General features: G+C 43.2%; 1 protein-coding gene across 1 annotated transcript in view; it reads right to left on the minus strand.

Moving 5' to 3' along the window:
* The window catches only part of LOC121008820 (sodium channel protein type 2 subunit alpha-like), a 185,172-nt gene that overhangs the window by 74,161 nt on the left and 84,123 nt on the right, over positions 1 to 26,888 (minus strand). Inside the window, exons 9-12 of the mRNA XM_040441516.1 lie at positions 19,455 to 19,596; positions 16,743 to 16,949; positions 15,715 to 15,846; positions 13,641 to 13,925 (exon numbers count right to left, since the gene is read on the minus strand). Of these exons, the coding sequence (XP_040297450.1) occupies positions 13,641 to 13,925; positions 15,715 to 15,846; positions 16,743 to 16,949; positions 19,455 to 19,596 (766 nt within the window). The remainder of the gene's footprint in view (positions 1 to 13,640; positions 13,926 to 15,714; positions 15,847 to 16,742; positions 16,950 to 19,454; positions 19,597 to 26,888) is intronic.

A 26,888-nucleotide genomic window follows, 5' to 3' on the forward strand; every position in this document is an offset into this window, starting at 1 on the left:
GAAATAGGTTGTCTCATTACAAACCATCTCCTAGATGCGAGTTGGCTGCTCATTCCTTCTGCAGCAGTCACTACAGGAGGAATATGGTATTACATGTGGCCATTCAGATGAATGGCTGTCCTTGTAAATACATGGATAATGGACTGGGCCTGCCATAGTGAAAGCCACTGCTTGTTAATGGGCATATGGAAAGAGTCTGTTGTGATGAGACAACCCCTTTGATATTAATTAGTATTAAATACCACACTTAAATTGCCCACAACCAGGGGCTTAACTATAACTCATAGCAAAATAAGATGGAGCCCCCACTGCCGAGTGTACAAAAATTAAAACAGCAGCATAACAAGCAATAATTAAATGCATGTATGAAACAAAAAACTTTATTTATTGACAAAACCCAACATATTGTTATTTCCCACAAAAATGTACAATTTCATGCTCCGATGCTCACCCTTGTCCTGCGCTGTATCGCGCAGGGCAATGGCTTGTTTGTTTATATTTTCTCACTGCTAGGCTGAGGCTTCTGCCTAGTAATGTTGCCGGTAAAGTCACCGGCACTGATGGGCGGGCTTTAGCGCTGCCCTAGTCCTTTTACAGGCTAGGGCAGCACTAAGGCTCGCCCTTCAGTGCCAGTGACATCACCGGATCTCCATAAAAAGCCTTTGCCCTGAGCGATTCAGTGCAGGGCAAAGGAGAGCCTCATATCAGGGGGGCCGGGGGGATGAAAGTGGGGATATGTCCAGGTTATTTGCTTTAAAAATTTATCAAAAATGTATATGAAAGTTTCCAATCACTTCTACAAATATACTACTAGTAAAAAAAAGTGCTGATTCCTACGCCCTCTGTGTGAATGGAGCAATGCTCACACATGCTTGCGCCACTCTATTCATCTCTCTGAGACTCTCCTAGAGAATGGTTTCTCTTCGGTATTCCCATAGACCTGAATGAAGCAGCAATGCGCATGTGTGACCTTCGTGGTCAGAGGTCCTCCACCGAGCAGACATCTATCACCAATCATGTGGATAGATGATATGGTTTTATGGTTGGACAACCCCTTTATAGCTATGGGAGACACGCCGGTCTTAATCCATCCGCCGCTGGTGTCAGATGCTCCACAGTTATTAAGAGGTGTGCATCTCTTAATAATTTCTCACACCTGTGCAGATCTGTGCACCAAAACTGAAATCTACACCAGCAAGGGAGCAGGTATAATCTATGCCAGTTTTCTGGTATAGATTATAAGAAATATGCCCAGCCAGCTATGTCCAGCCCCGTATCGCCCACTTCCCACCTTTGAAAAGTGGCAAGCAAGGTGCAAAATGCCATAGAAGTATTAACATTTTTGTGCAAGTGGGGCATGTGCCAAACCTTGTGACACTTGTGAAGGCAGTTTTCTGTTTTAATGTCCTCTTATGTGAATTTTGCATAATTCACATATAATAGAGCTGAAAAAAATACATGACAATTTTTGCTCTGCTACTTCATTATCTCTTCTATAGTTTCAGTGTTAGGCTTTGTAAGATTTGGAATTATCAATCAATTCTGTACTGGATTATGAAAAGTGTTGGCCATGAAATGGCAGATAATTGGAATATTACTGTATTAAAGGTGTTGTCTCAGATCAGACAATGGGGGCATATCACTAGCATATGCCCCCATTGTCTGATAGGTGCGGGTCCCACCTCTGGGACCCGCAACTATATCGAGAACAGAGACCTGAAAGTGGTGGAGGGCGCACAGCACATGTGCAGCCACCCTCTATTCATTTTCTATGGGGCCACCAAAAATAGCAGAGCGCTGGCTCAGCTATTTCCGTCGGGCCCATAGAAGTCAATGAGAGCGGTGACCAGTCATGCACGGTGCACTCCCATTCACTTCTATGGGGAGAGTGCTCGTTGGTGGCCGGACTGGAGTGCTCCAGCCACAACTTTGCTGGGGCTCTGTTCCCGATATAGGTGAGGGACCCGCACCTATAAGACAATGGGGGCATATCCTAGAAATGTGCCCCCATAGTCTGAAATAAGACAACTAGTGATGGACGAACATCGGCCGGGACGATTCCCGAACGCGATCAAGTGTTCACATTCACTTTAATGGCAGGCGAACCTGAAAAACATCAAAACAGCCACCAAATACTTACTAGAAATACAGTTAGATTAAAGGCCCCAAAGATTATGCATTCATCGTACAGAAAAGATCAAATCATTATGTGGCTGGAGGTATATTAGGCGGTCACCGTATAAAAATGTTACTGTTGGCCAGTTACATTACAGGCCAAAAATTTTTTGCATTCACCGTACAGAAAAGATCAAGTAAGTATGTGGCTGGAGGTACATTAGGCGGTCATTGGATATCAATTTTACTGCAGGCCAGTGGAGTACAGCCCCTAAACATTAGGCATTCACCGGACAGAAAACATCAAGTGATTATGTGGCTGGAGGTATATTAGACGGTCACTGGATATAAATTTTATTGCAGGCCAGTACAAATACATGCCAAATACATATGTTTAAAAGAAGTAAAAATATAAAATTGGATTAAAAACATGTCTAACGAAATCCCCCTCTTGAAAAAACCTCCAATGGTAATAGGTGAAATTCTATTAAACGTGGTTGTCACAGGTGGTGAATTCCTCTGAGATCCATGCCTCATTCATTTTTTGAAATGGGAGGTAGACCAGACTGTTGTGAGCTAGGCAGTGCGCTTATCGGTCACGATCCCCCCTGCTGCGCTGAACGTCCTTTCGGACAGGACACTCGACGTGGGGCAAGCCAAGAGTTCCATGGCAAATTGTGCCAGGTCTGGCCACAGGTCAAGCCTGCGCACCCAGTAGTCAAGGGGTTCCTTGCTTCTCAGAGTGTCTACATCGGCCATTACCTGATGTAGTCGGACACCTGCCGGTCTAGGCGTTCGCTGAGGCTGGATCCGGAGGGCGGCTGTCGATGAGTTGGCTGCAAGAATGATCTCATTAGTGATGAGCGGGAGGTGCCATATTCGATTTCACAGAAATTCGATTGAATATTCGGCTTATATTCGTCAAAATCGAATATTCGGCATTATTCTATTTATCGCGAATAATATGTGATTTAATTATTCGCGTATTGCGAATTTTCTTTTAACTGTATAAGGCAACTTTCCTATGGCTATGGCTAGGCTAATATGTGTATTTTACGAATATTCTCTATATTGCTATAACTTTGTTTTTTAGAATATTCATAATATTCTATAAAACGAAGTTATAGCAATATAGAGAATATTCGTAAAATACACATATACACTGTACTTTAGCTAATATAGTGCTATAATTTTTTTTTTTGTCTAATTTTTTTTGCCTCTTCTGAACTTCAGTTTTGGAAAAAATTTACACTATTAAAAAAAAATACTATAGCACTATATTAGCTAAATTACAGTCTATATGTGTATTTTACGAATATTCACTATATTGCTATAACTTCGTTTTTTTAAATATTCGTAATATTCTAAAAGACTATAAGCAATATTCTAAAAGTTATAGCAATATAGCGAATATATTTGTTATTTAGAATATTCATCATTTTTTTTCCAATGTGTACTGTTATTCCACTTTGGTATACTGCTCCCCGACAAGCGTCCCCGTCACCATGGGAACGCCTGTGGGTTAGAATATACAATCGGATCTGAGTTTTCACAATCTCAGGGAAAACTCAGATTCAATGGTATTTTCTAACCCACAGGCGTTCCCATGGTGACAGGGACGCTTGTCGGGGAGGAGTATGCGAACAACTGTACAGATAGGAAAAATTTATGCGAAAATTCTAAATAACGAATATATTCACTATATTGCTATATATTCATTTTTTAGAATATTGGTCATTTTATTTTCCATATGAAAACATGATTCCTCCTTGCTTAAGTTGCTTGTGGGCCAATGACTTATTGACCCACAAGAAAGAAGCAGGGAGGAATCATGTTTTCAGATGTTAAAAAATGACGAATATTCGATATAACGAATATATAGCACTATATTCGTAATATTCGCGAATTTACGAAGTTGCGATATTCGCGATTAATATTCGCCATTCGAGTATTTGAGCTCAACACTAGATCTCATATCCAAAGTGACCAACACATCTTCAAACCGCCCTCTTCTTGCATGGTACCTACAACTGTTTCTCTGTGGGTGGAAATTCCTCTGCCAGCGCCCACAACAACAGAATGCAGCATCTCTCGAAGCAAGGTATGGAAATGCTGCATTCTGTCTGCCCTCTGTGATGCTGGTAACATGTCCACTATTTTGTGTTTCTACCGGGGGTCTAAGTATGTTGCCACCCAGTACTGGTCCTTTCCCTTTATGCTTTTTATACGGGGGTCCCTCTTCAAACACTGGAGCATGAAGGCCCCCATTTGCACTAAATTGGAAACGCTGGAGTGGCCTGGCTCCTGCTCATCGCCCAGGAGACTGTCATCCTCTGTCTCCTCCCCCCATCCACGGACAAACACCAGGGATCCCTGAAAAGTTTGAAGCCTGCTCTTCTTGCTCCTTCTCCTCCTCCTCCTCCTGCGCTCCCCAGGCACCATCCTCCTCTGACTCCTCTTCAGACTCTGCTGACCTCTCTCAGATGGAGTAGCCCCCTGGGAATTCATTCAGCATTGCGACTTCCTCATCTTCCTGCTCCTCGATGGCTTGATCAATGACACAACGCAATGCACGCTCCAGAAAGAAGGCGTAAGGTATGATGTCATCAATGGCGTCCTGGCTGCGACTGACCAGTTTGGTGATCTCATCAAATGGCCGCAGAAGTCTGCATGCGTCGCGCATGGGCAGCCACTAGCGCGGTGGAAAAAAAATAAGCTCCCCAGAATCTGTCCTGCCGCAGAGTTCGTACAGGTAGTCGTTAATGGCACGTTTCTGCTGGAGAAGCCTATCAAGCATATACAAGGTGGAGTTCCAGCGCATCGGGCTTTCACAAATCAGACGTCTGACGGGCAAGTGGTGTCGCCGCTGAATGTCAGCAAGGTGAGCCATGGCCGTGTAAGATCTTCTAAAATACCCAGAGATTTTCCTGGCCTGCCGCAAGACGTCCTGGACCCCGGGTATTTGGCAAAGAATCGGTGCACGACTAAGTTCAGGACGTGTGCCATACATGGCTTGTGTGTTATATTGCCCTGTTTCAGCGTGCTCAGCAGATTGGCACCGTTGTCGCACACCACTTTACCAACTGTCAAATTGAGCGGGGTTAGCCACTGATTGGCCTGTGACCACAGAGCTGAAAGGAGTGCAGGACCGGTGTGGCTCTTGGTGGGAGCTGGGGGGGGGGGTGTGTGCAGCGGAAGAGACGTTAGCAGTGGAAAAGGAGGAGTCAGCCGTGGCGGAGACGAAGGATGGAGTAGGAGGAGGAGAAGAAGAGGGAGGCCTGCATGCAATCCGTGGCAGTAACACCAAATCCACATGGGTCCTACGGGTTGCATGCTTGACAGCCGTCAGAGGGTTCACTCAGTAGGCAATAAAAGTTATGTACCTTCCATGCCTGTGTTTGCTAGACTACATGTCTGTGGTCAGATGTATCTTGGCACCGACACTGTGTGCCAGAGATACATTCACTTGCCGCTGAACATGGCCATATAGCTCTGGGATGCCCTTCTGGGAGAAATATTTCGTTCCGGGGACCTTCTATTGCGGTGTGCCAATGGCCACAAATTTTCTAAAGGCCTCCAAGTCCACCAGTTTATATGGCAGTAGTTGGCGGGCTAGCAGTTCCAACAAGCCGGCGGACAGCCTTTGGGCAAGAGGGTTATCTGGCGTCATCAACTTTTTACGTTCGAACATTTGAGCCACGGAAGCCTGCCCTTTACCAGATGAACACGACGATGGCACAGTGAAAAGTGGAGTGGAGGAAAAATGGGAGGAGAGAGGAGAAGGAGAAGAGGCAGGACGTGGAGCACGGGAGTGTGACTTTGTGGGTACTGATGGTGTTGCTCCCATTGGGCTTAGTGATGGGAGGCCAGGTGCCTTCTTAAGGCGGTCGTCCATAGGTGAGTGTTGGGCTTACCGCGACTTATGCGTTGACAGCACAGGCTGCAGATGGCAACACCGTTATTAGCAGCTAACACATTAAAAAAGCCCACACTGCAGAGCCATGTGCCGGCGTCCTGGGAGCGCAAGATGTGACCATGCATGGTGGATGGCTCGCTCCATATATATTTGCAGACTGCTTTTTGTCTCCTGTGCACTGCAAGTTCTGCCTGCTTCTCCTCCTTCTCCTCCCTATCTGCTGCTCCTTCTCTCCCTCTGAACTCCCCTCCTCTTCCTCTATTGTGGGCACCCACGTGACGTCCATCGACACGTCATCATCGTCACCTTCACCACCACTGACATTAGAGATCTCGGAGTAGGCAGCAACAGCGGGGACCTCCGTCCTTGGGTTGATCTGGGTACTGTCGTTAGACTGCTGGGTGGCGGCTGTTGCTACCTCCTCTTCCTCATCCGATGTCAAGAATGGTTGCGCATCTGTGAGGTCTGGGAATGGATGGGAAAATAATTCCTCTTACTCGAGTTGAGGGGCTATGGTGGTGGTGGTGGTGCTGTCTTTGGGGGTGCACACAGCAGAGAGTGAGGAGGGTGCAGATACAGAGGATGAGGAGGGTGCAGAAGCGGAAGGCTGAGTGAGTCAGTCAACTAACTCTGGTGCGTCCTTTGACGTAATCGCACGCACGTTCTCCAACTTACCACTTAGGCTCCGGCCTGGTGCACCTGCCCGACCCCTACCACCCCTGCGGAATGGCCTGCCTCTTCCTCTGCCTGTCATTTTAAAAATGACCTTGTGACAAAGTCCCTATAGAAGAGCAGTATCTGTGGAAGCAGGTTTATAGAACTCTTTAATGATTATTTGCTGGAAGCAGGTATATCAAACCCCTTAATCAGTTTTTTTGGGGCAACAGGTATATCACACCAGTTGCAATTAGTTGTTCCAATAGGGTTTGTCCCTCTGTATAGCTGTGGTATCGCAGCAGAACTGCACACAACTGCTGCACAATACAAGTGCACTATATAGAAAGTATATTATAGGTATATTACACCCCTGCCTCAATCAGTTTTTTTGGGGGCAACTGGTATATCACACCAGTTGCAATTAGTTGTTCCAATAGCGTTTGTCCCTTTGTATAGCTGTGGTATCGCAGCAGAACCACACACTACTGCTGTACAATTCAAATGCACTATATAGAAAGTATATTATAGGTATATCACACCCCTGCCTCGGCCCTCAATCAGTTTTTTGGGGGGCAACTGGTATATCACACCAGTTGCAATTACAGTTGTGTTCAAAATTATTCAACCCCCAATGCTGTAAAGGGTTTTAGGGAATTTAGTGTACATTTGTAATTGTGTTCAGAATGAAATCTTACAAGGACTTTTTAAAGAACCAAATGCAATTAAAATGACATCAATTGTTTTTGTAATACAGTATTAAATGTTTTTTTTTGTGATTTCTTCATTGACACAATTATTCAACCCCTTAAAGACTACCACTCTTAAGAACAGAGGTTCATTCAAGTGTTTTCGATCAGGTATTGAAAACACCTGTGGATGTCAAGGAGCAGCAATCAAGCATAATAAGCACCAATTAGGCAGATTTAAAAGGACTGTGATACTCAGCTCCTTCTAGACATTTATTGGTGTGTTTACAAACATGGTGAAGTCAAGAGAATGGTCCAGGAAGACAAGAGAAGAGGTGATTTTTCTTCACAGGAAGGGCAATGGCTATAAGAATATTGCAAAGATGTTAAACATACCAATAGACACCATAGGAAGCATCATTCGCAAATTCAAGGCAAAGGGCACTGTTGAAACGCTACCTGGCCATGGCAGAAAGAAGATGCTGACTTTGACTGCTGTGGGCTACCAGAAGCGCAAAGTGGAGAAAAGTCCCAGTGTGACTGCTGAGGAACTGAAAAAATATTTGTCAGATGTGGGTACTGAAGTTTCAGCTCAGACAATAAGGCGCACACTGCGTAATGAAGGCCTCCATGCCAGAACTCCCAGGCGCACCCCCTTGCTGTCTCCAAAGAATAAGAAGAGTCGACTGCAGTATGCCAAAAGTCATGTGGACAAACCACAAAAGTTTTGGGATAGTGTTCTGTGGAGTGATGAAACAAAATTAGAACTGTTTGGGCCCATGGATCAACGCTATGTTTGGAGGAGGAAGAACAAGGCCTATGAAGAAAAGAACACCTTGCCTACTGTGAAGCATGGCGGGGGGTCAATCATGCTTTGGGGCTGTTTTGCTTCTACAGGTACAGGGAAGCTTCAGCGTGTGCAAGGTACCATGAATTCTCTTCAGTACCAGGAGATATTGGATGAAAATGTGATGCAGTCCGTCACAAACCTGAGGCTTGGGAGACGTTGGACCTTTCAACAGGACAATGATCCCAAGCATACCTCCAAGTCCACTAGAGCATGGTTGCAGATTAAAGGCTGGAACATTTTGAAGTGGCCATCGCAGTCACCAGACTTAAATCCGATTGAGAACCTCTGGTGGGACTTAAAGAAAGCAGTTGCAGCGCGCAAGCCTAAGAATGTGACTGAACTGGAGGCTTTTGCCCATGAAGAATGGGCGAAGATACCCGTAGATCGCTGTAAGACAGTTGTGTCAAGCTATGCTTCACGTTTAAAAGCTGTTATAACTGGAAAAGGATGTTGTACTAAGTACTAAGAATGAATGTCACTTGGGGGTTGAATAAAACTGTTAATGATGTGAGCACAGAAAAGACATTTGTGGTTATTTCATTATAAATGTTATGTTATATTTGTCTGACTTACATGTGCCTCTTTGATTTAATTGTAAACAAGATGACTGAAATGATCAAAATCAATGTCAAACTGGCCAAAACACTCAATTTCAGTGGGGGTTGAATAATTTTGAACACAACTGTAGTTGTTCCAATAGCGTTTGTCCCTCTGTATAGCTGCGGTATCTCAGCAGAACTGCACACAACTGCTGGACAATATAAATGCACTATATAGAAAGTATATTATAGGTATATCACACCCCTTCCTCAATCAGTTTTTTTGGGGGGCAAAGAACCGCACACAACTGCTGCACAATACAAATGCACTAGATAGAAAGTACTGTATATTATAGGTATATCACACCAGTTGCAATTAGTTGTTCAAATAGCGTTTGTCCCTCTATTTAGCTGCGGTATCGCAGCAGAACCGCACACAACTGCTGCACAATACAAATGCACTATAATATACTTTGTATTTTTGAAAGTATATTATAAGTATATCACACCCCTCAGTAAGTCACACCTATCGATATCACACCTATACCAGTCCTTAAAAGGACTTTTGTTACCCTATTAGCTAGCGATTTGTGTCCCTAACAGTCTGTCCCTGCTCTACACAGCAACCTCTCCCTACACTGGCAAAAGACAATGTAAAATGGCGGCCAGATCGTGTTTATTTATAAGGTAGGAGGTGTTTCCATGTGCTTAAACGTCTCAATTGGCTGTCCTGTCCCACTTAATGGATGTGTCATGGGTCAAAGTTCTGCACAATGAAAAAGAATATGGCGCCAGCGGACATAGCCATATGTGCGCCTGTTCGGCAAACCGCGAACGTGCAAAGTTCGCCGCGAAACGACTGCCAGGCGAACTGCAAGGCCATCTCTAAAGACAACCCCTTTAATGATTGTGTTGGGAAGTATCAGTGGTGGAGTGTCCCCATTGGGCACTGTGCTAACACTTTAAAGCTCAGTCCATCCCTGACAATATACATACATTTAAAATCTAGTTACTTTGCAGATAACCCAACTGCTCCTGATATTGCATCTAGTATTAATAGAGTAATTACCCACAGAATGATTCAGGTACTTTAAGAAATCAGGACTTTTTCTCCTTCCACCAGCTCACTGGCTAAAAGATCTTGACTATTGTAAATCTGACACATTTATATTGGTACATGGCTCATAATTGCAGCAGGATTAACTGGCAGGAAAATGCTACACAGGGGATTGTATGCACCTAGGAAAGTCATTTCTTTTCTTGAACTGTACATTCCCCAGTGGTTCAGCTCAACTAACAAAGCACCCACGCAGTACTTAAAATAAGACACTTATGGGTAGTTTGACGTCGGAATATGTACTGTATGATTTTCTGGATAATTGATGAAATAGAATGACTGGCAAATTTTTTTCAATTGATCTTTAGATAGCTCTTATTCTGGAAAAATAAATGTAAAATCCATAAGAATGAATATGTCTGCACAAGTACAGTGGATATAAAAAGTCTACACACCCCTGTTATAATGTCAGGTTTCTGTGCTGTAAAAAAATGAGACAAAGATAAATCATTTCAGAACTTTTTCCACCTTTAATGTGACCTATAAACTGTACCACTCAATTGAAAAACAAACTGAAATCTTTTAGGTGGAGGGAAGAAAAAAAATAAAAATAAATAATGTGGTGGCATAAGTGTGGGAAGTTATAACTGGGGATGTAGCTGTGTTCAGAATTAAGCAATCACATTCAAAATCATGTTAAATAGGAGTCAGCATACACCTGCCATCATTTAAAGTGCCTCTGATTAACCCCAAATAAAGTTCAGCTGCTCTAGTTGGTCTTTCCTGAAACTTTTTCAGTCGCATCCCCCAGCAAAAGCCATGGTCCACAGAGAGCTTCCAAAGCATCAGAGGGATCTCATTGTTAAAAGGTATCAGTCAGGAGAAGGGTTCAAAAGAATTTCCAAGGCATTAGATATACCATGGAACACAGTGATCATCAAGACAGTCATCATCAAGTGGAGAAAATATGGCACAACAGTGACATTACCAAGAACTGGATGTCCCTCCAAAATTGATGTAAAGACGAGAAGAAAACTGGTCTGGGAGGCTACCAAGAGGCCTATAATTAAAGCAGTTGCAGGGATATCTGGCAAGTACTGGCTGTGTGGTACATGTCACAACAATCTCCCGTATTCTTCATAATTCTGGGCTGTGGGGTAGAGTGGCAAGGCGAAAGCCTTTTCTTACAAAGAAAAACATCCAAGCCAGGCTACATTTTGCAAAAACACATCTGAAGTCTCCCAAAAGCATGTTGGAAAAGGTGTTATGGTCTGATGAAACTAAGGTTGAACTTTTTGGCCATAATTCCAAAAGATATGTTTGGCGCAAAAACAACACTGCACATCATCAAAAGAACAGTTTCAAATACCAGTCAATATTGGCACAAAACCTTCAGGCTTCTGCTAGAAAGCGGAACATGAAGAGGAACTTCATTTTTCAGCATGACAATGACCCAAAGCATACATCCAAATCAACAAAGGAATGGCTTCACCAGAAGAAGATTAAAGTTTTGGAATGGCCCAGCCAGAGCTCAGACCTGAATCCAATTGAAAATCTGTGGGGTGATCTGAAGAGGGCTGTGCACAGGAGATGCCCTCGCAATCTGACAGATTTGGAGTGTTTTTGCAAAGAAGAGTGAGCAAATCTTGCCAAGTCAAAATGTGCCATGCTGATAGACTCATACCCAAAAAGACTGAGTGCTGTAATAAAATCAAAAGGTGCTTCCACAAAGTGTTAGTTTAAGGGTGTGCACACTTATGCAACCATAATATTTTATTTTTATATTTTTTCTTCCCTCTACCCAAAAGATTTCAGTTTGTTTTTCAATTGAGTTGTACAGTTTATAGGTCACATTAAAGGTGGAAAAAGTTCTGAAATGATTTATCTTTGTCTCATTTTTTTACATCACGGAAACCTGACATTTTAACCGGGGTGTGTAGACTTTTTATATCCACTGTATATGCCGCCACATTAGATAAATGTTGGGAGAGGTGAATGCCCAGTAATGTCCCCTTTATAGGGGATGGAGCTCAGCTTTTTTCATACAGAGCCTGAAATCCCCTTCATAGGAGTAGTTAAATAATACAACTGTTGAAATTCAGTAACAATTCTGTAGCATCTTTGCATAGAGCTCTGTGTTGTGCCATTCTTCTGTTATTCCTCCTATGAGTGTATGCATAGATTGACTACTGGGTGTTACCATTTCCTTTGTCTATAGGGTGTGTTCCTATAAAGTTGGACCAAGTCTGCATAGATTAGACAATGTCAGTGTAACGGGGTGCCGAAGGCGCACTCGGCCTCCCATCAGCCGCAGACCTGCTGCTTAGCTTCGGGAGCGAGGATCTGTGTTTGACATCGTTCCCAGGGCGGCTTTGCTAGCTGGGAGGCTCCCTGCTCCTAGGTCTGCCTTGAGCGCCGAGCTGATCACTCGATGCTCGACTGGTTGGTCTGTCGGTCATGTGACGCTGGCCACGTCACATGACCCTCACTCCCCACTATAAATACAGGCAGCGTGCTGGCCACAGGTTGCCTGTTAATTTAGGTTCCTGCCGTTTGTTGGATACCTGTATACTTATCTGATCCTGTTCCCTGAGGATCCTTTGCCTGCTCCTCGTGCACTGTGCATGTCTCCTGGTATTTTGACCTCGGCTTCCACCTGACTATTCTTTGCGGACTCCTTTGGTACTTTTCGACTCTCCTGGTATTTATGACCCCGGCTTCTCCTGACCATTCTTTGCTTATCCCTCTGTACTGCGTTGTCCTCTTGGTTTTGACCCGGTCCGTTTACTATCCGTTATTTGTCTTGTCTGTCCTTCCCGCACGTATCCTAAGTTAGGGACTGCCGTCCAGTTGTCCCCTGTCATCAGGACTCGTGAGGCAAGTAGGCAGGGTCAGGGGGGAGGGTGGAGCGCAGTGGTCACTATCCTCCCCCCTGTGTGTGTGTGTACGTGACCGTTACAGTCAGATTGCCCCCTTGACAAAGGAAATGTTAGGACTCAGTTGTCTGTGTCTATACATTTCCAGTAAGACAAACAGAGGAATGGCACAATGCAAGTTTCTAAAAAAAAAAAGAAGATGTTCCAGAATTATTTCATGGAGGACACAAATATTTACTGACAGGTCATCTTCAAAGCGAGATTCTTCTAATTCATTTTCATAGAAAAATTAATACCTGCTCCATATGAAAATGAATGATCAATAAGTGAGTGTCATTAATGCTGTGTTGCCATATTCAAAATGGGTCATGGAACTGCTGGGTGGTTATCTCAATAAACCAAAATACCCCATAATGGTATCTTGTTGAAGCTGTGTGCAGATTGGCTGCACATAATAGCCAATCAACATGTTGCCTTCTTAGGGATCCCCGGATTTGACAGACTTGAATTAGGACATGAGTGAAGTTGGTCAAGCACCGCGTATGTGCAGCCGCCCTCCATTCATTTCTATGGGGGCAGCCAAAAAAAGCCGAGCGCTGTTTTGGCTGTTTCCATTGGGCCCATAGTAGTGAACAGGAGTGGTGGCCAGTCATGCGTGGTGCGCTCCCATTCAATTCTATGGGGAGAGTGCTTGGTGGTGGCAGGACCGGAGTCCTCTAGCCACCACTTTGCCTGCTCCGTTCTCGATATAGATCTATTAGACAATAGGGGCATATCCTCGCTATATGCTCCCATTGTCTCAGATGATTATAGGTGATTATAGGTGATTGCTTTCCCTCACTGCATGCTATGGGCAATAAGTGGAGAAATGCAAGTTGGCAAAAAATTTGCTAAACGGTAATTATGTAAAATATTATTTATATCAGTTGTGTCCACACTGTTACCTCTGGATGAAGTTCAGCCCGTGGGTACGAACCACTGACCAATGAGACAACTCCGTTACAGTCCACAGTACTATGCATTTTACCATTCCTGAGCGATGGACTGGTTTGGCTGAGATTGCTACTTAACCGATCTCTTCTCCCAGGCACAGACAGAGAAATGTCCCTCCTGCTGTCATTATCTTCAAGAGTGCTATGTTCATCATCAGCAAAATCATTCTCTGATGCTCCATCCTTGACGTGATATCTGAAGCTAAACGCGCTGCTAAAATGGATACTTGACCGTGTCTGCAAAAAAATAACCACAAAGAAATATATTGAGACTTAGAGGGGAAAAAACATGGAAACTGAATGGTGAATCAGGAAGCCCCTTTAAAAGGGTTGTGCCATGAAAAATACTCTACATTCTTCACACCAGCACATGGATCTGAATACTTTTGTAATTGCATGCAATTAAAAAATTTGTGTAGCCATGGAATTATGCAATAAACGGTATCTGTATAGCGCCACCTGCTGTTATTTTTTTTCATTATTTCTTGTCTACCTCACTTATGTGGTCACATGCGCTGAGCTGCCAGCCTGAAATAAATGCTGCAGAACAATTAGAGCAATGAATGGTGAGCTCTCTGGTTCCAGGTGAGGTACAGGACTGATTCTAGCTTTGTTAAAAAGAGAATCTCATATACTGAATTTCATTTTTACATCAATCATGGCATTGACTATGTAAATGATCTTTTGATCAGTATTCTATCAGAGCAACACAAGAGCAAAACCTAGTACTGCAGAAGAACATAGCCTATTACTACTACAAAAGAACACAGGATATTACTACAGGAGAATATAGCATATTACTACAGAAGAACACATATGATTTGTTGTATTCCTGTATCTCTTCAAAATAATGCTGGCTACATCTGTATTACTACATAAGAACACAGCCTATTATTACATAAGAACACAGACTGTTACTACAGAAGAACATAGCCTATTACTACAGAAGAACTCAGTCTATTACTACATAAGAACACAGCCTATTACTACCTAAGAACACAGCCTATTACTACATAAGAACACAGCCTATTACTACATAAGAACACAGACTATCACTACAGAAGAACACAGCCTATTACTACAGAAGAACACAGCCTATTACTACAAAAGAACTCAGTCTATTACTACAGAAGAGTTGTTACACCAGTGTATGTGTAAACACTATACCAACCATCGGATTTGACTTAGGGCTAAACCTAAGGGCATTATCATGACAGTTCTCTGGTTTTCACCCTTTAACACCATACAGTGTACAGGGACCTGAACATCGCTGCCGGGAATGCACCAGGACATTACCTCTTGCAGTAGTCTCCATGTGGTTTTCTGCTGACCTAGGGCAGTCAAGATACAGTGGTGTGAAGCACCAAAGGGACAGACAAACTTGTAGTCAGTAACAGGCCAAGGTCAGGGCAAGCAGAGTACATGCGAACTCATGGAACAGGTCTGAGGTCAGGCCAGTCAGCATACCTTCGTAGGGATCTCAGGAAGTTAAAGAACAGTATTGCTCAGGCACCCTCCAATAGGGGAAGATGCCTTAAGTACTTCAGTGTAAACAGCCATTGGCTAGTGATTAGATTATTAGGGTGCGCATTTTGACCCTTTAAGAGCAGGAAAACTGTGCACTGGACCTATGGGCAGAGGGGGCAGAATGTCCTGTAGCTGAAGATAGAGAACAGGGCTCTGCTGTGGGGGCAGAGAAAAGACAGCGGGTCCAGACAAGCAGCAGGGTGCATGAAGCGGTGCCCATGCTCATCCGGGAAAGAGGGGCGGTGATGGGCAAGGGCCATCAATATAACAAGAGCACAGCTTTTTACTACAGATGAACGAAAGCACCTATTACTACAGAAGAGCACAGCCTATTTCTAGTCTTTTAGGTGTCAAAATGTCTGCTTCTTTTAAGAGTACATGATAAAAGCTCCATAGATTCCATGCAGTGGTTTAGTAATTTGTTTAAATATCGCTAAATTCCCCTGGCTGCCTTGCACAAGGATCTGTACATCTACGGAATGTTTCCAAAATGGCTGACCTGCATTTCTTTGGCCATTCCTGGGTTCATTCTGTCTTCATCTCTGTTTGTTAGTATGGATGAGCTCTCAGACAAATCATACACTTCACCATCTTCACTTTCTTCTGTGTCTGAAGGTGCTTCTGCTACAGCCTAAAGTGAGAATTGGAGATTAACAAGATAAACTTCAAATGATTAACGCAGCTGTCTGCTATTGATTGACTTTCTTTTTAGAAGGTCCCCTCGGGAAGTCACACAATTTATAGCCCTAATGATCACCTGTGGTCTCTGGGGGACTTCGCAGCAAGGCAGAGGTGCCATCTTGGAAAAGCTATGGATGTTGGAATCTGTATACACCTAGGCACCAAGAGGGGGGTACCACTTCAGGAGGGTCCAAGAAGCCCAGAGGCCATTTTGCAAGTTCTTTTTCCATGACAGGTTAGTGTATGAAATTAGTGAAATGTACGTACAAAGTGACCTACTCCTTAAACATATATGGAGATGACCATCTCCAGGACATTTATAGCTGGGATTCTGGTGTTTAATAACCCATTTTCAAACACAGTATTGGGGAATGATAAAAAAAATAGAAAGGGTTCCTCCATTCAGGACCCTCACCTCAGTTGGACAGCCCATTGATTTTTCTTATGGTGGCATTGCACTGTGGTGGCAGCAGTCCACCATATGATTGATTCTTCTAACAAAAGAGGGGTTGTTCATAGTGGACAACCCCTTTATGTTCTGTATCTACAAGGTGGCTAGAAGTTTATCAGAAATCAATATCTCTTGTGGTTAGAAAGTTATCAACACAGAAAGTTGCAATAACAACCAGGAATGTTCCCTGTGTGCTCAGCTATTTGACATGTTCAATGTGGTGTCCCTGTGGTGTCGTGCAATTTTTCACTCACCCTGTATATTATTACAAGTGGTTCCAAAGTGGACCTTTCCTATAAATTCATGAGTAAAAACTAAAACACAACTAGACAGCCTTAAATGTCCATTCCAAGCTTACTTATCTGAAGAGGCATTGGTGGTGCTGTACAAATTACCTGAGCGTCCTCTTGTTGTTTTTTCAGTGTTTCCATCATTTTCTTAAACTCCTCACATTTCTGCTGAGCTTCTTGTAAAGTTGCCTGATTTTGTTCCTCATAGGCCATAGCAACCACTGCTAGAATTAGATTCACCAAATAGAAAGAGCCCAGAAATATCACCAACACAAAGAAGATCATGTAGGTTTTTCCAGAAGCACGTATGGTCTGTAGGTAAGTAGAGCATTATACTATAAGGATGGCAACGTACACAACTTCAATATTGCATTCATACCCACATGTGCAGTGACCCAGTAGACCACTGCTAAGAGTTAATTTGTTGTTAAAAGAGTTACTGTACTTTCCTATGCCATTTGTGTGCTTCAAAAAGCTGAATCTGGGAACATAACTTAGTTTATTATGCCCTACTCAGCTGGAGGAGGCTGGCCCTTTCATCTCTGAGTCAGCTGCTGTTTAGGCTGCTTCTTGACTGTCCAGAGGGAGTCCTACTCCTAAAGTTCTGATCAGAAAGAAGTAAAGAACTTTCACAGACTGTTTAGAACCAGGTGAGTGCAGGACAGTAAAGATAACTTGGACTTTGCTGCACGTGGAATGGGTTGTAACGTCTGGCTCCAGAGTCAGCATTCTTGCAGCTTGAAGTCCCAAATTGGCCCTTTGAAAGACTGGAGAGACTGAATTTAATTTTTCAAGTGTCTATGATATACCTCAGAACTGTGTCTACTTTATATGCTGGTACTGCAACACCTATCATCTTCAGTAAAGAGACTGTTAGGCTAGTTTCACACTAGCGCTTGGCATCTCCGGCAGACTGTTCCAGCGGGGAGATGTCTGGATCCGGCACTGCCGGAAGCTGCCTGAAGGCCTGTTGGCCCCATTAACTATACGAGATTCAGCTGCAACCCAGCAAATATGCTGAGAATTGGCCAGACTAAAACAGCTGTCTGCCGGAGATGCCAAGCGTTAGTTTAAAACTAGCCTTATATGTTTAAAATGGTCATTGTATAATCCATTCACCTGCCCTCTCACCGCCTGACCTCCTGTCTTGCACCCTGCCATGCACCTGGCATTAACGGCACCCCAATCACCAGAGGCAGGATCCCCTAGAAGGATAAGGATGTGCTGTGAGGGAAAAAGGGTGCGCCCTCCTTTCTCTGCACGGCCCCGGGGTGAGGGCAGCCACTGTGAACCATCCTCGCCTCCCTCCTGGGTCGCTGCAGATGCAGCTGCTAAGCTTGGAAACATTGGAAACAAGATCAAGATGCCAGGTATCTGTCTTTCCTTAAAGGGGTATTCTAGTCAGAAACATTTAACACCTGTTTACTGGATAGGGGATAAATATTGGGGGTGCAGCCCCCGCCTCCACCTCGATTGCTAAAGTTTGAATGGATCACGCATGCTACAGAAAACATTAAAGAGGTTGTTCATGTTTGGAAAGGGGGAAGGGGGCAAACCCTCCACTCCTGGGAAACATACTTATAGGTGAAACTCGAAAAATTTCATTTATTTCAGTAATGCAACTTAAAAGGAGAAACTAACATATGAGACTCATTACATGCAGAGCGAGATATTTCAAGCCTTTATTTGTTATAATTTGGATGATTATGGCTTACAGTTTATGAAACCCCAAAGTCACAATTTTGAGGTCCCCTTTGCTCAGGGGGTATGGATTAATTAGCTGACTAGAGTGTGACACTTTGAGCCTAGAATATTGAACCTTTTCACAAAATGTTAATGTTAAGCTGCATTAATGCAATTCCTTTTAATTTGCATTACTGAAATAAAGGGACTTTTGCACAATATTCTAATTTATCGAGTTTCACCTGTACCTGCTTCCTGACCCTGGCTACTTCCATCTCCAGGCTCTGTTGCTCCACTCAGGTCCCTGAATATAAACTTCCGGTTTGATGCGGCTGCAGCAGGGACCTGCCCCCCTTGCACCATGTGACCATTTGACATGAAACAAGGGGAACAGGTCACTGCTGCCAGTGACTGGCTGCAGCGGCGACAAACCAAGAGTTTATATCCAGAGACCCGAGTGGATCAGCCGAAGCCAGGAAGAAAAAGAGCCAGGAAGCAGGTAAGTATGCTTCCCTTTGCATGTTTCCCTCTCCCAAAAAATGGACAACCTCTTTAAACTAAAAAACGATGAGAAAAACAACCAGGGGTGTAGCTAACATGGAAGCAGGGAAAGTGGCTGCTAAGGGGCACAAGCTCAGGAAGAACAAATGGGTTTCTTTTAGGGAACAGGGAGCGGTGAGTATGGTGCTCCTAGTCCTAGCTATGGTACTGCCTACTGCTCACTGGTCTTCTTCTGTGGGCGCCTGTGCTGCTCTAAGTCCTGACAGCGTACAGCTTCTGGACGGGACGTAGTCTGTGTAGGATCGTACTATGGCCTGATACTGTGCAACGTCAGGTCACAGTTAGTGCATGCCTAGACGCAGTGCTCCACGAAGAGTGGAAGCACCTGCAGGAGGAGAAGCGAGGTGAGTATTTTTTTTTTATTCGATCTGAGATCTGCATTAAGGGGACTGGGGAGCTGTTCAAAAATTTGCTTTGGGGCCCAGCCAGTTTTAGTTGCGACACTGCATACAACAGCCCTGTTTGTAATGTAATGTATAGTTACAGTAGAGTTACAGTAGTGACCATGACTCCCACTGTATGTGTGAGTAAGCAGTAAGCATACAAACACTCAGTAGAGTGCGGTGTACTTACCTTCATATACAGATGTTCCCAGGCGTCCTGAGTCATCAATCGAAACAGGGATAAAAATGCCCACCCGAAACTATCAAAGCTTGTATATCCATAATCGGGGTTTCTTCCAACCTTCGTACAATTATATGACTCTGGGCACTGACTGATTGAAATGACACTGTATTACAGGTATAATACATATTATAATGAACGGTATCATTAAGAAAACGTGAGCATGGACAAAAGGATGGCTGCAGTTCCACTCATGAACAACAGATGGCAACATATCAGACAATTACACAAATACAGCAGAGCTCAGTTTGTTGAGAGCAGAAAGTCTAAATTTGTCATTTGGTACAACTCTTCATGTTGTATTAGCTTAAGGCCTTACGTACATGGCTTTGTGGTTGTGCAGAGCTACACTAGAGCAATCATGGACTAACAAAGGCCCTCCTTTACCTCTACATGCCTCTGATTTCAGATATTGTGGTGGCCGCTTAGGACTATATTCTCTTCAGAAGCATGGCTTTACAAGAGGTCACCGTAAATGGCAGCATGCAGAGTCCATGCAGATCTGTAGTATGAAGCCACACATGGCTTCAGGCTTATTCACAGGTTTATCACAATGCACAAACATTGCAGACCCAAAGAGTTAGAGCTCATGCACGCGAACGTGTTTCTGGTCTGCATCCGATCCACATCATTTGAGGGTCAGGTGAGAACCCATTTGCGTCAATGGGGCCGCAAATGATGCGGATAGCACACCTGTGTGCTGTCTGCAACCGTAAGTCCATTCTGCGGCCCCACAAAAAAACTGAACATGTCCTATTCTTGTCCGTTTTACGGACAATGATAGGACAGTTCTACAGAGGGCAGGGCGTTGCGTTCTTCAAAATGCGAAATTCACATGGCGGGTATCCGTGTTTTGCGGATCCACAATTTGCGGTCTGCAAAAAAGGGCAACGGCCGAGTGCATGAGCCCTTTATTGACAAGCTCAACTCTGCTACATATTGTATGAGTCAGTTAAAATACATTATAAGCCATACATTTAATGGTTATTTGTACTTAAAAACAACTCCAAAGATTTGATTAATTATCAGTGACATATCAACAGGGGTTTATGGAAAATGTAAAAATGGGCAAATCGAAGCCCCACCCACTGGACCACCCATGTATGCCCCCAAATCACCCACTTTCTCGGAATCATGGGCTGATTCACATAATTGTCCCAGCAAAATCAGAACTGTTGTCAAGTATGCAGGGGTCATAGGTCACAACTGCAACCAGAAGTCCACACCACATCTGAAAATGGTATCACTAGCACTGAGCATCCAGAGCACATGCCAAAGATTTTTGGGTGATCACTGCTTTCAACTGTATCGGTCTCCTGTGGATGCTGATACAGTTGAAACAGACAGAAGAGCAGGGTGTAAGGAGGGTGAACCATAACATAGTTTCCTCTCTTAGGGTACAGCCACATGGTCAGGTTTCTCATGCAGTTTTCGAAGCTAAAACCAGGAGCGAATAAATAAATTAAAAAACAGAGTCGTACTTTCTCTCCTTTATGATCCACTCCTGATTTTGGCTTCCAAAACTGCATGCAAAAACCTAACCGTGTGGCCGTACCCTTAAAGGGAAACAATACCCATTTGACCTATGTATCCCATATATTTGTCCTGTCATCCTGTCTCAAAGGTCACAGACCATTTTAGGCGATAGTTGCCAAGGACAGTTCATAATTTTCAGAGACAGTTCTTGCAAATTCAGGCTGTCCTGGGCCAAAAATGAATGAGGCATATGTAAACTCTGGGTGGTCCCAGACAGTTTGGGGTGTTCCTTGGCTGGTGCCTATTTGTTCTGAATTTAACATCTGGAAAGTTGGTAAGTAAGTATGCTTTAGGTCTGCACCCTACAGGACACTAGGGCTAAACAGAACATCACCATCATGGTGCAGGCAGAGCAATGACTTCACCGTTTGCTCACCATGAGTGTAAGTTTTAGTTTTTCCTGGGTGCACATTTACCTATTAGAAGTGTAGTGACCAGCTGGGCCACTGCTAAGAGGTTAATGCCATGGTTCACTGCTGAAGTTGTTAGGATTCTTACTGAAATGGTAACTATGCACCAAAAGTGGTACAAATGGCTAATGTGACTTACTATGCACTGTATTCCAAATATCTGAATATGCATATGAAATAGTTAACTGGCATTCAATAGTGGTAGTAACTAGACAGTGGGCTGGATCCATTTCCCCTGGTTAGTGAGTCTTCTAGTAAGAAAGACAGAAAGAAGACCTGTTTTGTGTGTGCTGCTGACAAGTAGATCAAGACAGAAGCCTTGTCCGGGGAGAGACCATCCCTGTGAGATATCAAGCTGCCAGAAAAATCAACAGCTCTAAAAGTCAACCTCTGACAGAGAGCAAAGCAGACTTTCATAGAAGGTTAAGGGCCATCACAAAAGGACAGTGTGTCGCAGGTACGGTTTTGGATTTCACTGCACATGGTTTGGGTTATATTGCTTCAGGCACCCGCCACACTATTGACACAGACTTGCCATCCGATCTAGGACTGCACCATGCAGTTCGGTACTTCAGATATATTGGGAAAGGACTTGCACACCTTTGGTCATTTCGGACAATTGCTTGTGCATATAGTGAGAGACTCAGAGGGGATCGTCATCACACTGTCTAACCCTTATACACAGCCTTTTGGGAAGGAAATTTCCTTGTGATATGCTTGAAAACTGTGCCTATTACTTATATTTGCACTGTGCCACCCATCATCTTCAATTAAAAAGACTGTCATTTGTCATAATCAATCCGGCCTGGTCACTACCATCCTAACATCCCAAGGCTCATACGCTGTCTTCCTGCTTTGCACCCTGCTAACCATCTGTAACGGATCTCCTAGCACCCCGACCGGGTACCTCCGTTGATAAATGCTCCCAGTGCCTCCCGAGGACTCCAAGCACTCCACTCGACACCGATACCACCACAGGAACCAGGAACAGGAACAGCTCTTACAAGAGCTAGGAGTAATAGCCAGGGGAGTATACAAGTATAGCAATCCCCACACACATGAGACGAGGCTCTATGTTGAGTGTAAAACAGGAACTCTTTATTGAGGGCTACCCGCCCGTATTTATGCAGGTCCCCATCTGGTGGACATTCCCCTAGGGGACCAGAAGGAAGACTGGGACACAGGACAGATATGCAGCAATTCAGGATACACAGACACAATACATCCCCACAATGCATCATGGTTTCCTCCTCTCTGCCCTGGAGACACCCGAGGATCAATTCAATTATCTCTCAGGACAAAGGGAAATCGCCAATACACATGTGGGGACAACAGGACAGAAATCACCATTTAAACATAAAATGTCACAACCCTTACAGTAAACACAGACATTTAACATATCCCCAGATAGCTCATGTCTGAGTGCATATTATTAGGTGAATGGCACTCAGACAACATGAATACAATAAAATTAGCTATCTGGGTACCATCACATAACATACAATACAATTCCACAGACAGATGGTTCTGTCACACACCTCAAAACCCCACATATCCCCATATGACTTGGATCTGAGCGCTCAGATGCCACAAACACAGTCAAATCGTCATGGGGCTTAAGTTTTGCATGGGCTGATGAGAGGGCCCATAATCCTGGGGCAAGAGGCTGGCAACCAGGCCCCTCCAAAACCCAGTGGCGAGGTTATTTTCGCCACACCATCCATCCACCATCAAGGGTACCCTGGCCACCATCAGACAGAAGCCCTCAAACCAAAGGTGCCCCCTGTAGGGAAGAAAGGGTGTGCCCCTCCAACCACTGCAGCCATGGGCTAGGGGGGAGCTGAAGTGAGGACCACAACCACCCTCATTGCTACTGTCACCACCTGCTATCATCCTCTCTGCCTGCCAGCACATGCCTCCCCTTGAAAGTGCCACACACTGCAGGAACCATTAAGGTGTGCATTTGTATTGTGGTGTCTAGGGCTCACTAATGAAATTAATTTGAGGGGTCCACCATGTAGCTAAATGCAATTTTATTAACTCAATTATTATGTATACAAGGGGCTCACCCTCTGGCTGCTCTGAACAAGGTGCTCTATCTGTATGACTCACCCCGTCACAATAGGATTAATTGTATATAACTACTGTATAGATAGGCACTCTTTACTTGGAACAACCCAGAGACATTAGTCTCTTTAAATAATATTTAATGTTACACGTTCCCTAAAACAAAATATCACCCAAAAAAATAATTTTTGTTTAACCTAAAATTAAAATAAAATAAAGTAAAATACATGATTTATAAAACCAATAAAACCAACATGTTTCTACATCAACATCCAGTATGGCTGTATATACTTTATGTCTGCTGCTAATATATATAATTGTCACATATATAGTATAATGCTGTATACTGTATATTACAACCATATACCTCTATAGTTTTGCTCTCGAGTGTATTGGTATTATTTACATTTATAAAGTTCACATTTATAAATGTGTTATTTGCACATATAAATTCGGTCACTGATAAGTGATAAATAATATTTGGAGCGCTTGTATTGTGTCCACAATTCCCCTTATATTATAGACTTGCCATTTTTGCCATTATTGCATATAGTTCTCTTCTCATCTTTGTGACCATATACAAATCTTTTCAGCTTCAGAGCTTCACAACCTCACATAGTATAATCTTTCTCTTGTCTATTATCCTAATATTGCCTCATATTTTATTTTTTTTAAACACATTGCGGTTTCAGTGCGTTTTTTTGGTTATAATTGCCCCCCATCTCAATTAATGGAGGTATATAGTAATTTACCTATTGCAATGTATATAACATACAATAATCATACAAAAGTAATTAAAAATAGAATGTAAAAATAAATGAAAAAATGGAAATAAAAAATGAAAATACAAGTAAAAAAGTGAAGACATAGTTTAATATTGCATTTGAATGTCCAACTGTTCAGATGTTCATATTTTATCATCATCTTCTGACCCCTATACCCCTATACATATCTCATTATTCATCCTAAGTTCATTTCTCTTATGCAGTATTTTGTTTATTTCTATATTTTCCTCACTCTATATTTCTATATTCATTTAATATAATCTTTCTTGCGGCTAAATATTCTTCAGAAGCTTTTACACATCTAGACGTATGGGGTAGGGCCTCCCGCCAAGGGGAGATCGGAGTGCTGGCATAACAGCCTGACTCCGATTTGGAGTGGACGGGAAATAAGGCCCAAGGTTAGGCACAAAGGGATTAATACTAATAGCCATACTTAGAGCAATGTCTAATGGCATTCCAATTGTGAATGCATCCTTGAAAAAATAGCACAGTTATGACTATGTGAGTACTATAAATCAGGGATGTAATTATGCCTCTTCACTCGAAAAGAAGGTTACCTTAACAGATAACGCTTTTTTTCCCTTCTTGGAATCTAATTAGGGAATACATAATATTGTTTGCATGAAATAGCAATAAACTATTATCATGATGAGAGCAGCATAGTTTTAACATATTTCCGGGTATACAACGATGTAGCCATGACGATCTGAGTCATGTGATTGTCATGTGACGGTCTTGTGACACACACGTCATTCTTTACACGCCCTCACTAACACGCCAGCCCGGGACACGCCGGGCAAGACCGGGGCTATTTAAGCATACGGAGGTGCCCACAACTCGTGGCGGAACGGAAGCACGGATTGGAAGCACTACATGTGGACGGCCACCGCACTGATGTTGCCCGTGCATTGGGGACCGCAAATCGAGACCCACAACGGCCGTGTGCAAGAGGCTATAATGTTTTACTACTTTTAAAACAGAAAGATGCTTCTTTAAAAATATCGCGTGTGTCGCCATATTTTGGCATCCACAACATTTTTATTTTATTGCTAACAGAGCTGTGTGAGGGCTCATTTTTGTGTGGCACGCTGCAGTTTTTATTGACACCATTTTGTCATACATACAGTACAACTTTTTGATTTTGAATTTTTTGAGGGAGACGAGGTGACCAAAAAGAGACAATTCTAATATTTAAAAAAAATTTTTTATACGACATTCACCCCGTGTGATAAATAACATGATATTTCAATAATTAATATTCCACACATTTGTGGACATGCTGACACCCAGTATGGTTAGCTTTATAGAATGTTTCAATACATAAGAAATAGAAAAATCGTTTTTTTATATATATATATTTATTTATTTTTAAATATATTTTTAAAGCTTTATTTAACAGTTTTTCACATTCTTTTTGTAGCCTTAAGGGACTGTGATTATTTGATAGCTTGTACTATACATTGCAATATGTTTGTATAAGCATTTTTACCAGCATTGTATTATATCCTGCCACAGGGAGGATGTAATGGAGGAAGTAACAAGGCATGCCCTTCAGAAGGTTCCTGGATGCCAGGAACACCACATGGCAACTGCATTCTTGAGGTGGCAATCAGAAGACAGACAGGGGCACCCTCCCTCTTTTTTACAGCTTAGATTCTGTAGTCACTATTGGCCGCAGTATCTGAGGGGTTAAGACATGATGGTACGGTTCCTGAGCTTGAGCCATAACAGCACTGAAATACTACATCACTGAGCACAAACTACTGTATCTATTTGCAGCAATGCACAATTACATTGCTGAGCGTGAAGGGGTTAATAGCAAAATTACACTAGCAGGCCTGGGCCTAGGCTGCCATGACAACTGATCGGCACCCAACCCCCATTCTAGCTGTAGTCATTATTAGCTACAGCATCTGAGGGGTTAAATAGCTGGAATCAGCATTATCGCAGATCCTGGTCACTGCTGGTATGTCAGCTGAGCCGCATATAGAGGGGGCTCAGATCCTGAGTCTGCCCCATACACTCTTTCCCCCGTTATGATTTACATGTACATTAAATGTCGGGAAAGGGTTAATCACACGGCACAGTATTTGGTCCTGGTATGGAGTTATTATATGATGACCATATATTTATGTGCACAGTATACAGAATTATTGGATTATTTGTGCACATTATACGGCACCATTATTATGTACTGTATATGGCTACATTATTTATGTCTAATATGTCCCTGTGCTTATTCGTGTGAATAAGACTTTATATTTGTGGTATACACACAGTTATATACAGGAAAACATTTTGGCTTTTTTTATTGGTTGGGAAGGGAGGCCCAAACTAAACTTTTGTACTAGGAGTCTAGGATCAATGTGCCTTTGCCTATCTCTGGTTATTATGCACTGCGTTAGTCCTGTCCAGAAAAGGACTGGGGGATCCACTAATGGGCTCCCCCCAGATAAAGCAATTACTTCTAATTGGCCCCTATCCTTGTTGCTGTTAGCACTGTAACAGGTTTAGAGCAGGAAGCAGCGTCTTTGTCTGCTCATAACGGAGGTAGCACACTGAAGTAGGTGGGTTGACAGTTTTTT

Source organism: Bufo bufo, chromosome 7 (genome assembly GCF_905171765.1).
Source record: "Bufo bufo chromosome 7, aBufBuf1.1, whole genome shotgun sequence".
NCBI classification, from domain to species: domain Eukaryota; kingdom Metazoa; phylum Chordata; class Amphibia; order Anura; family Bufonidae; genus Bufo; species Bufo bufo.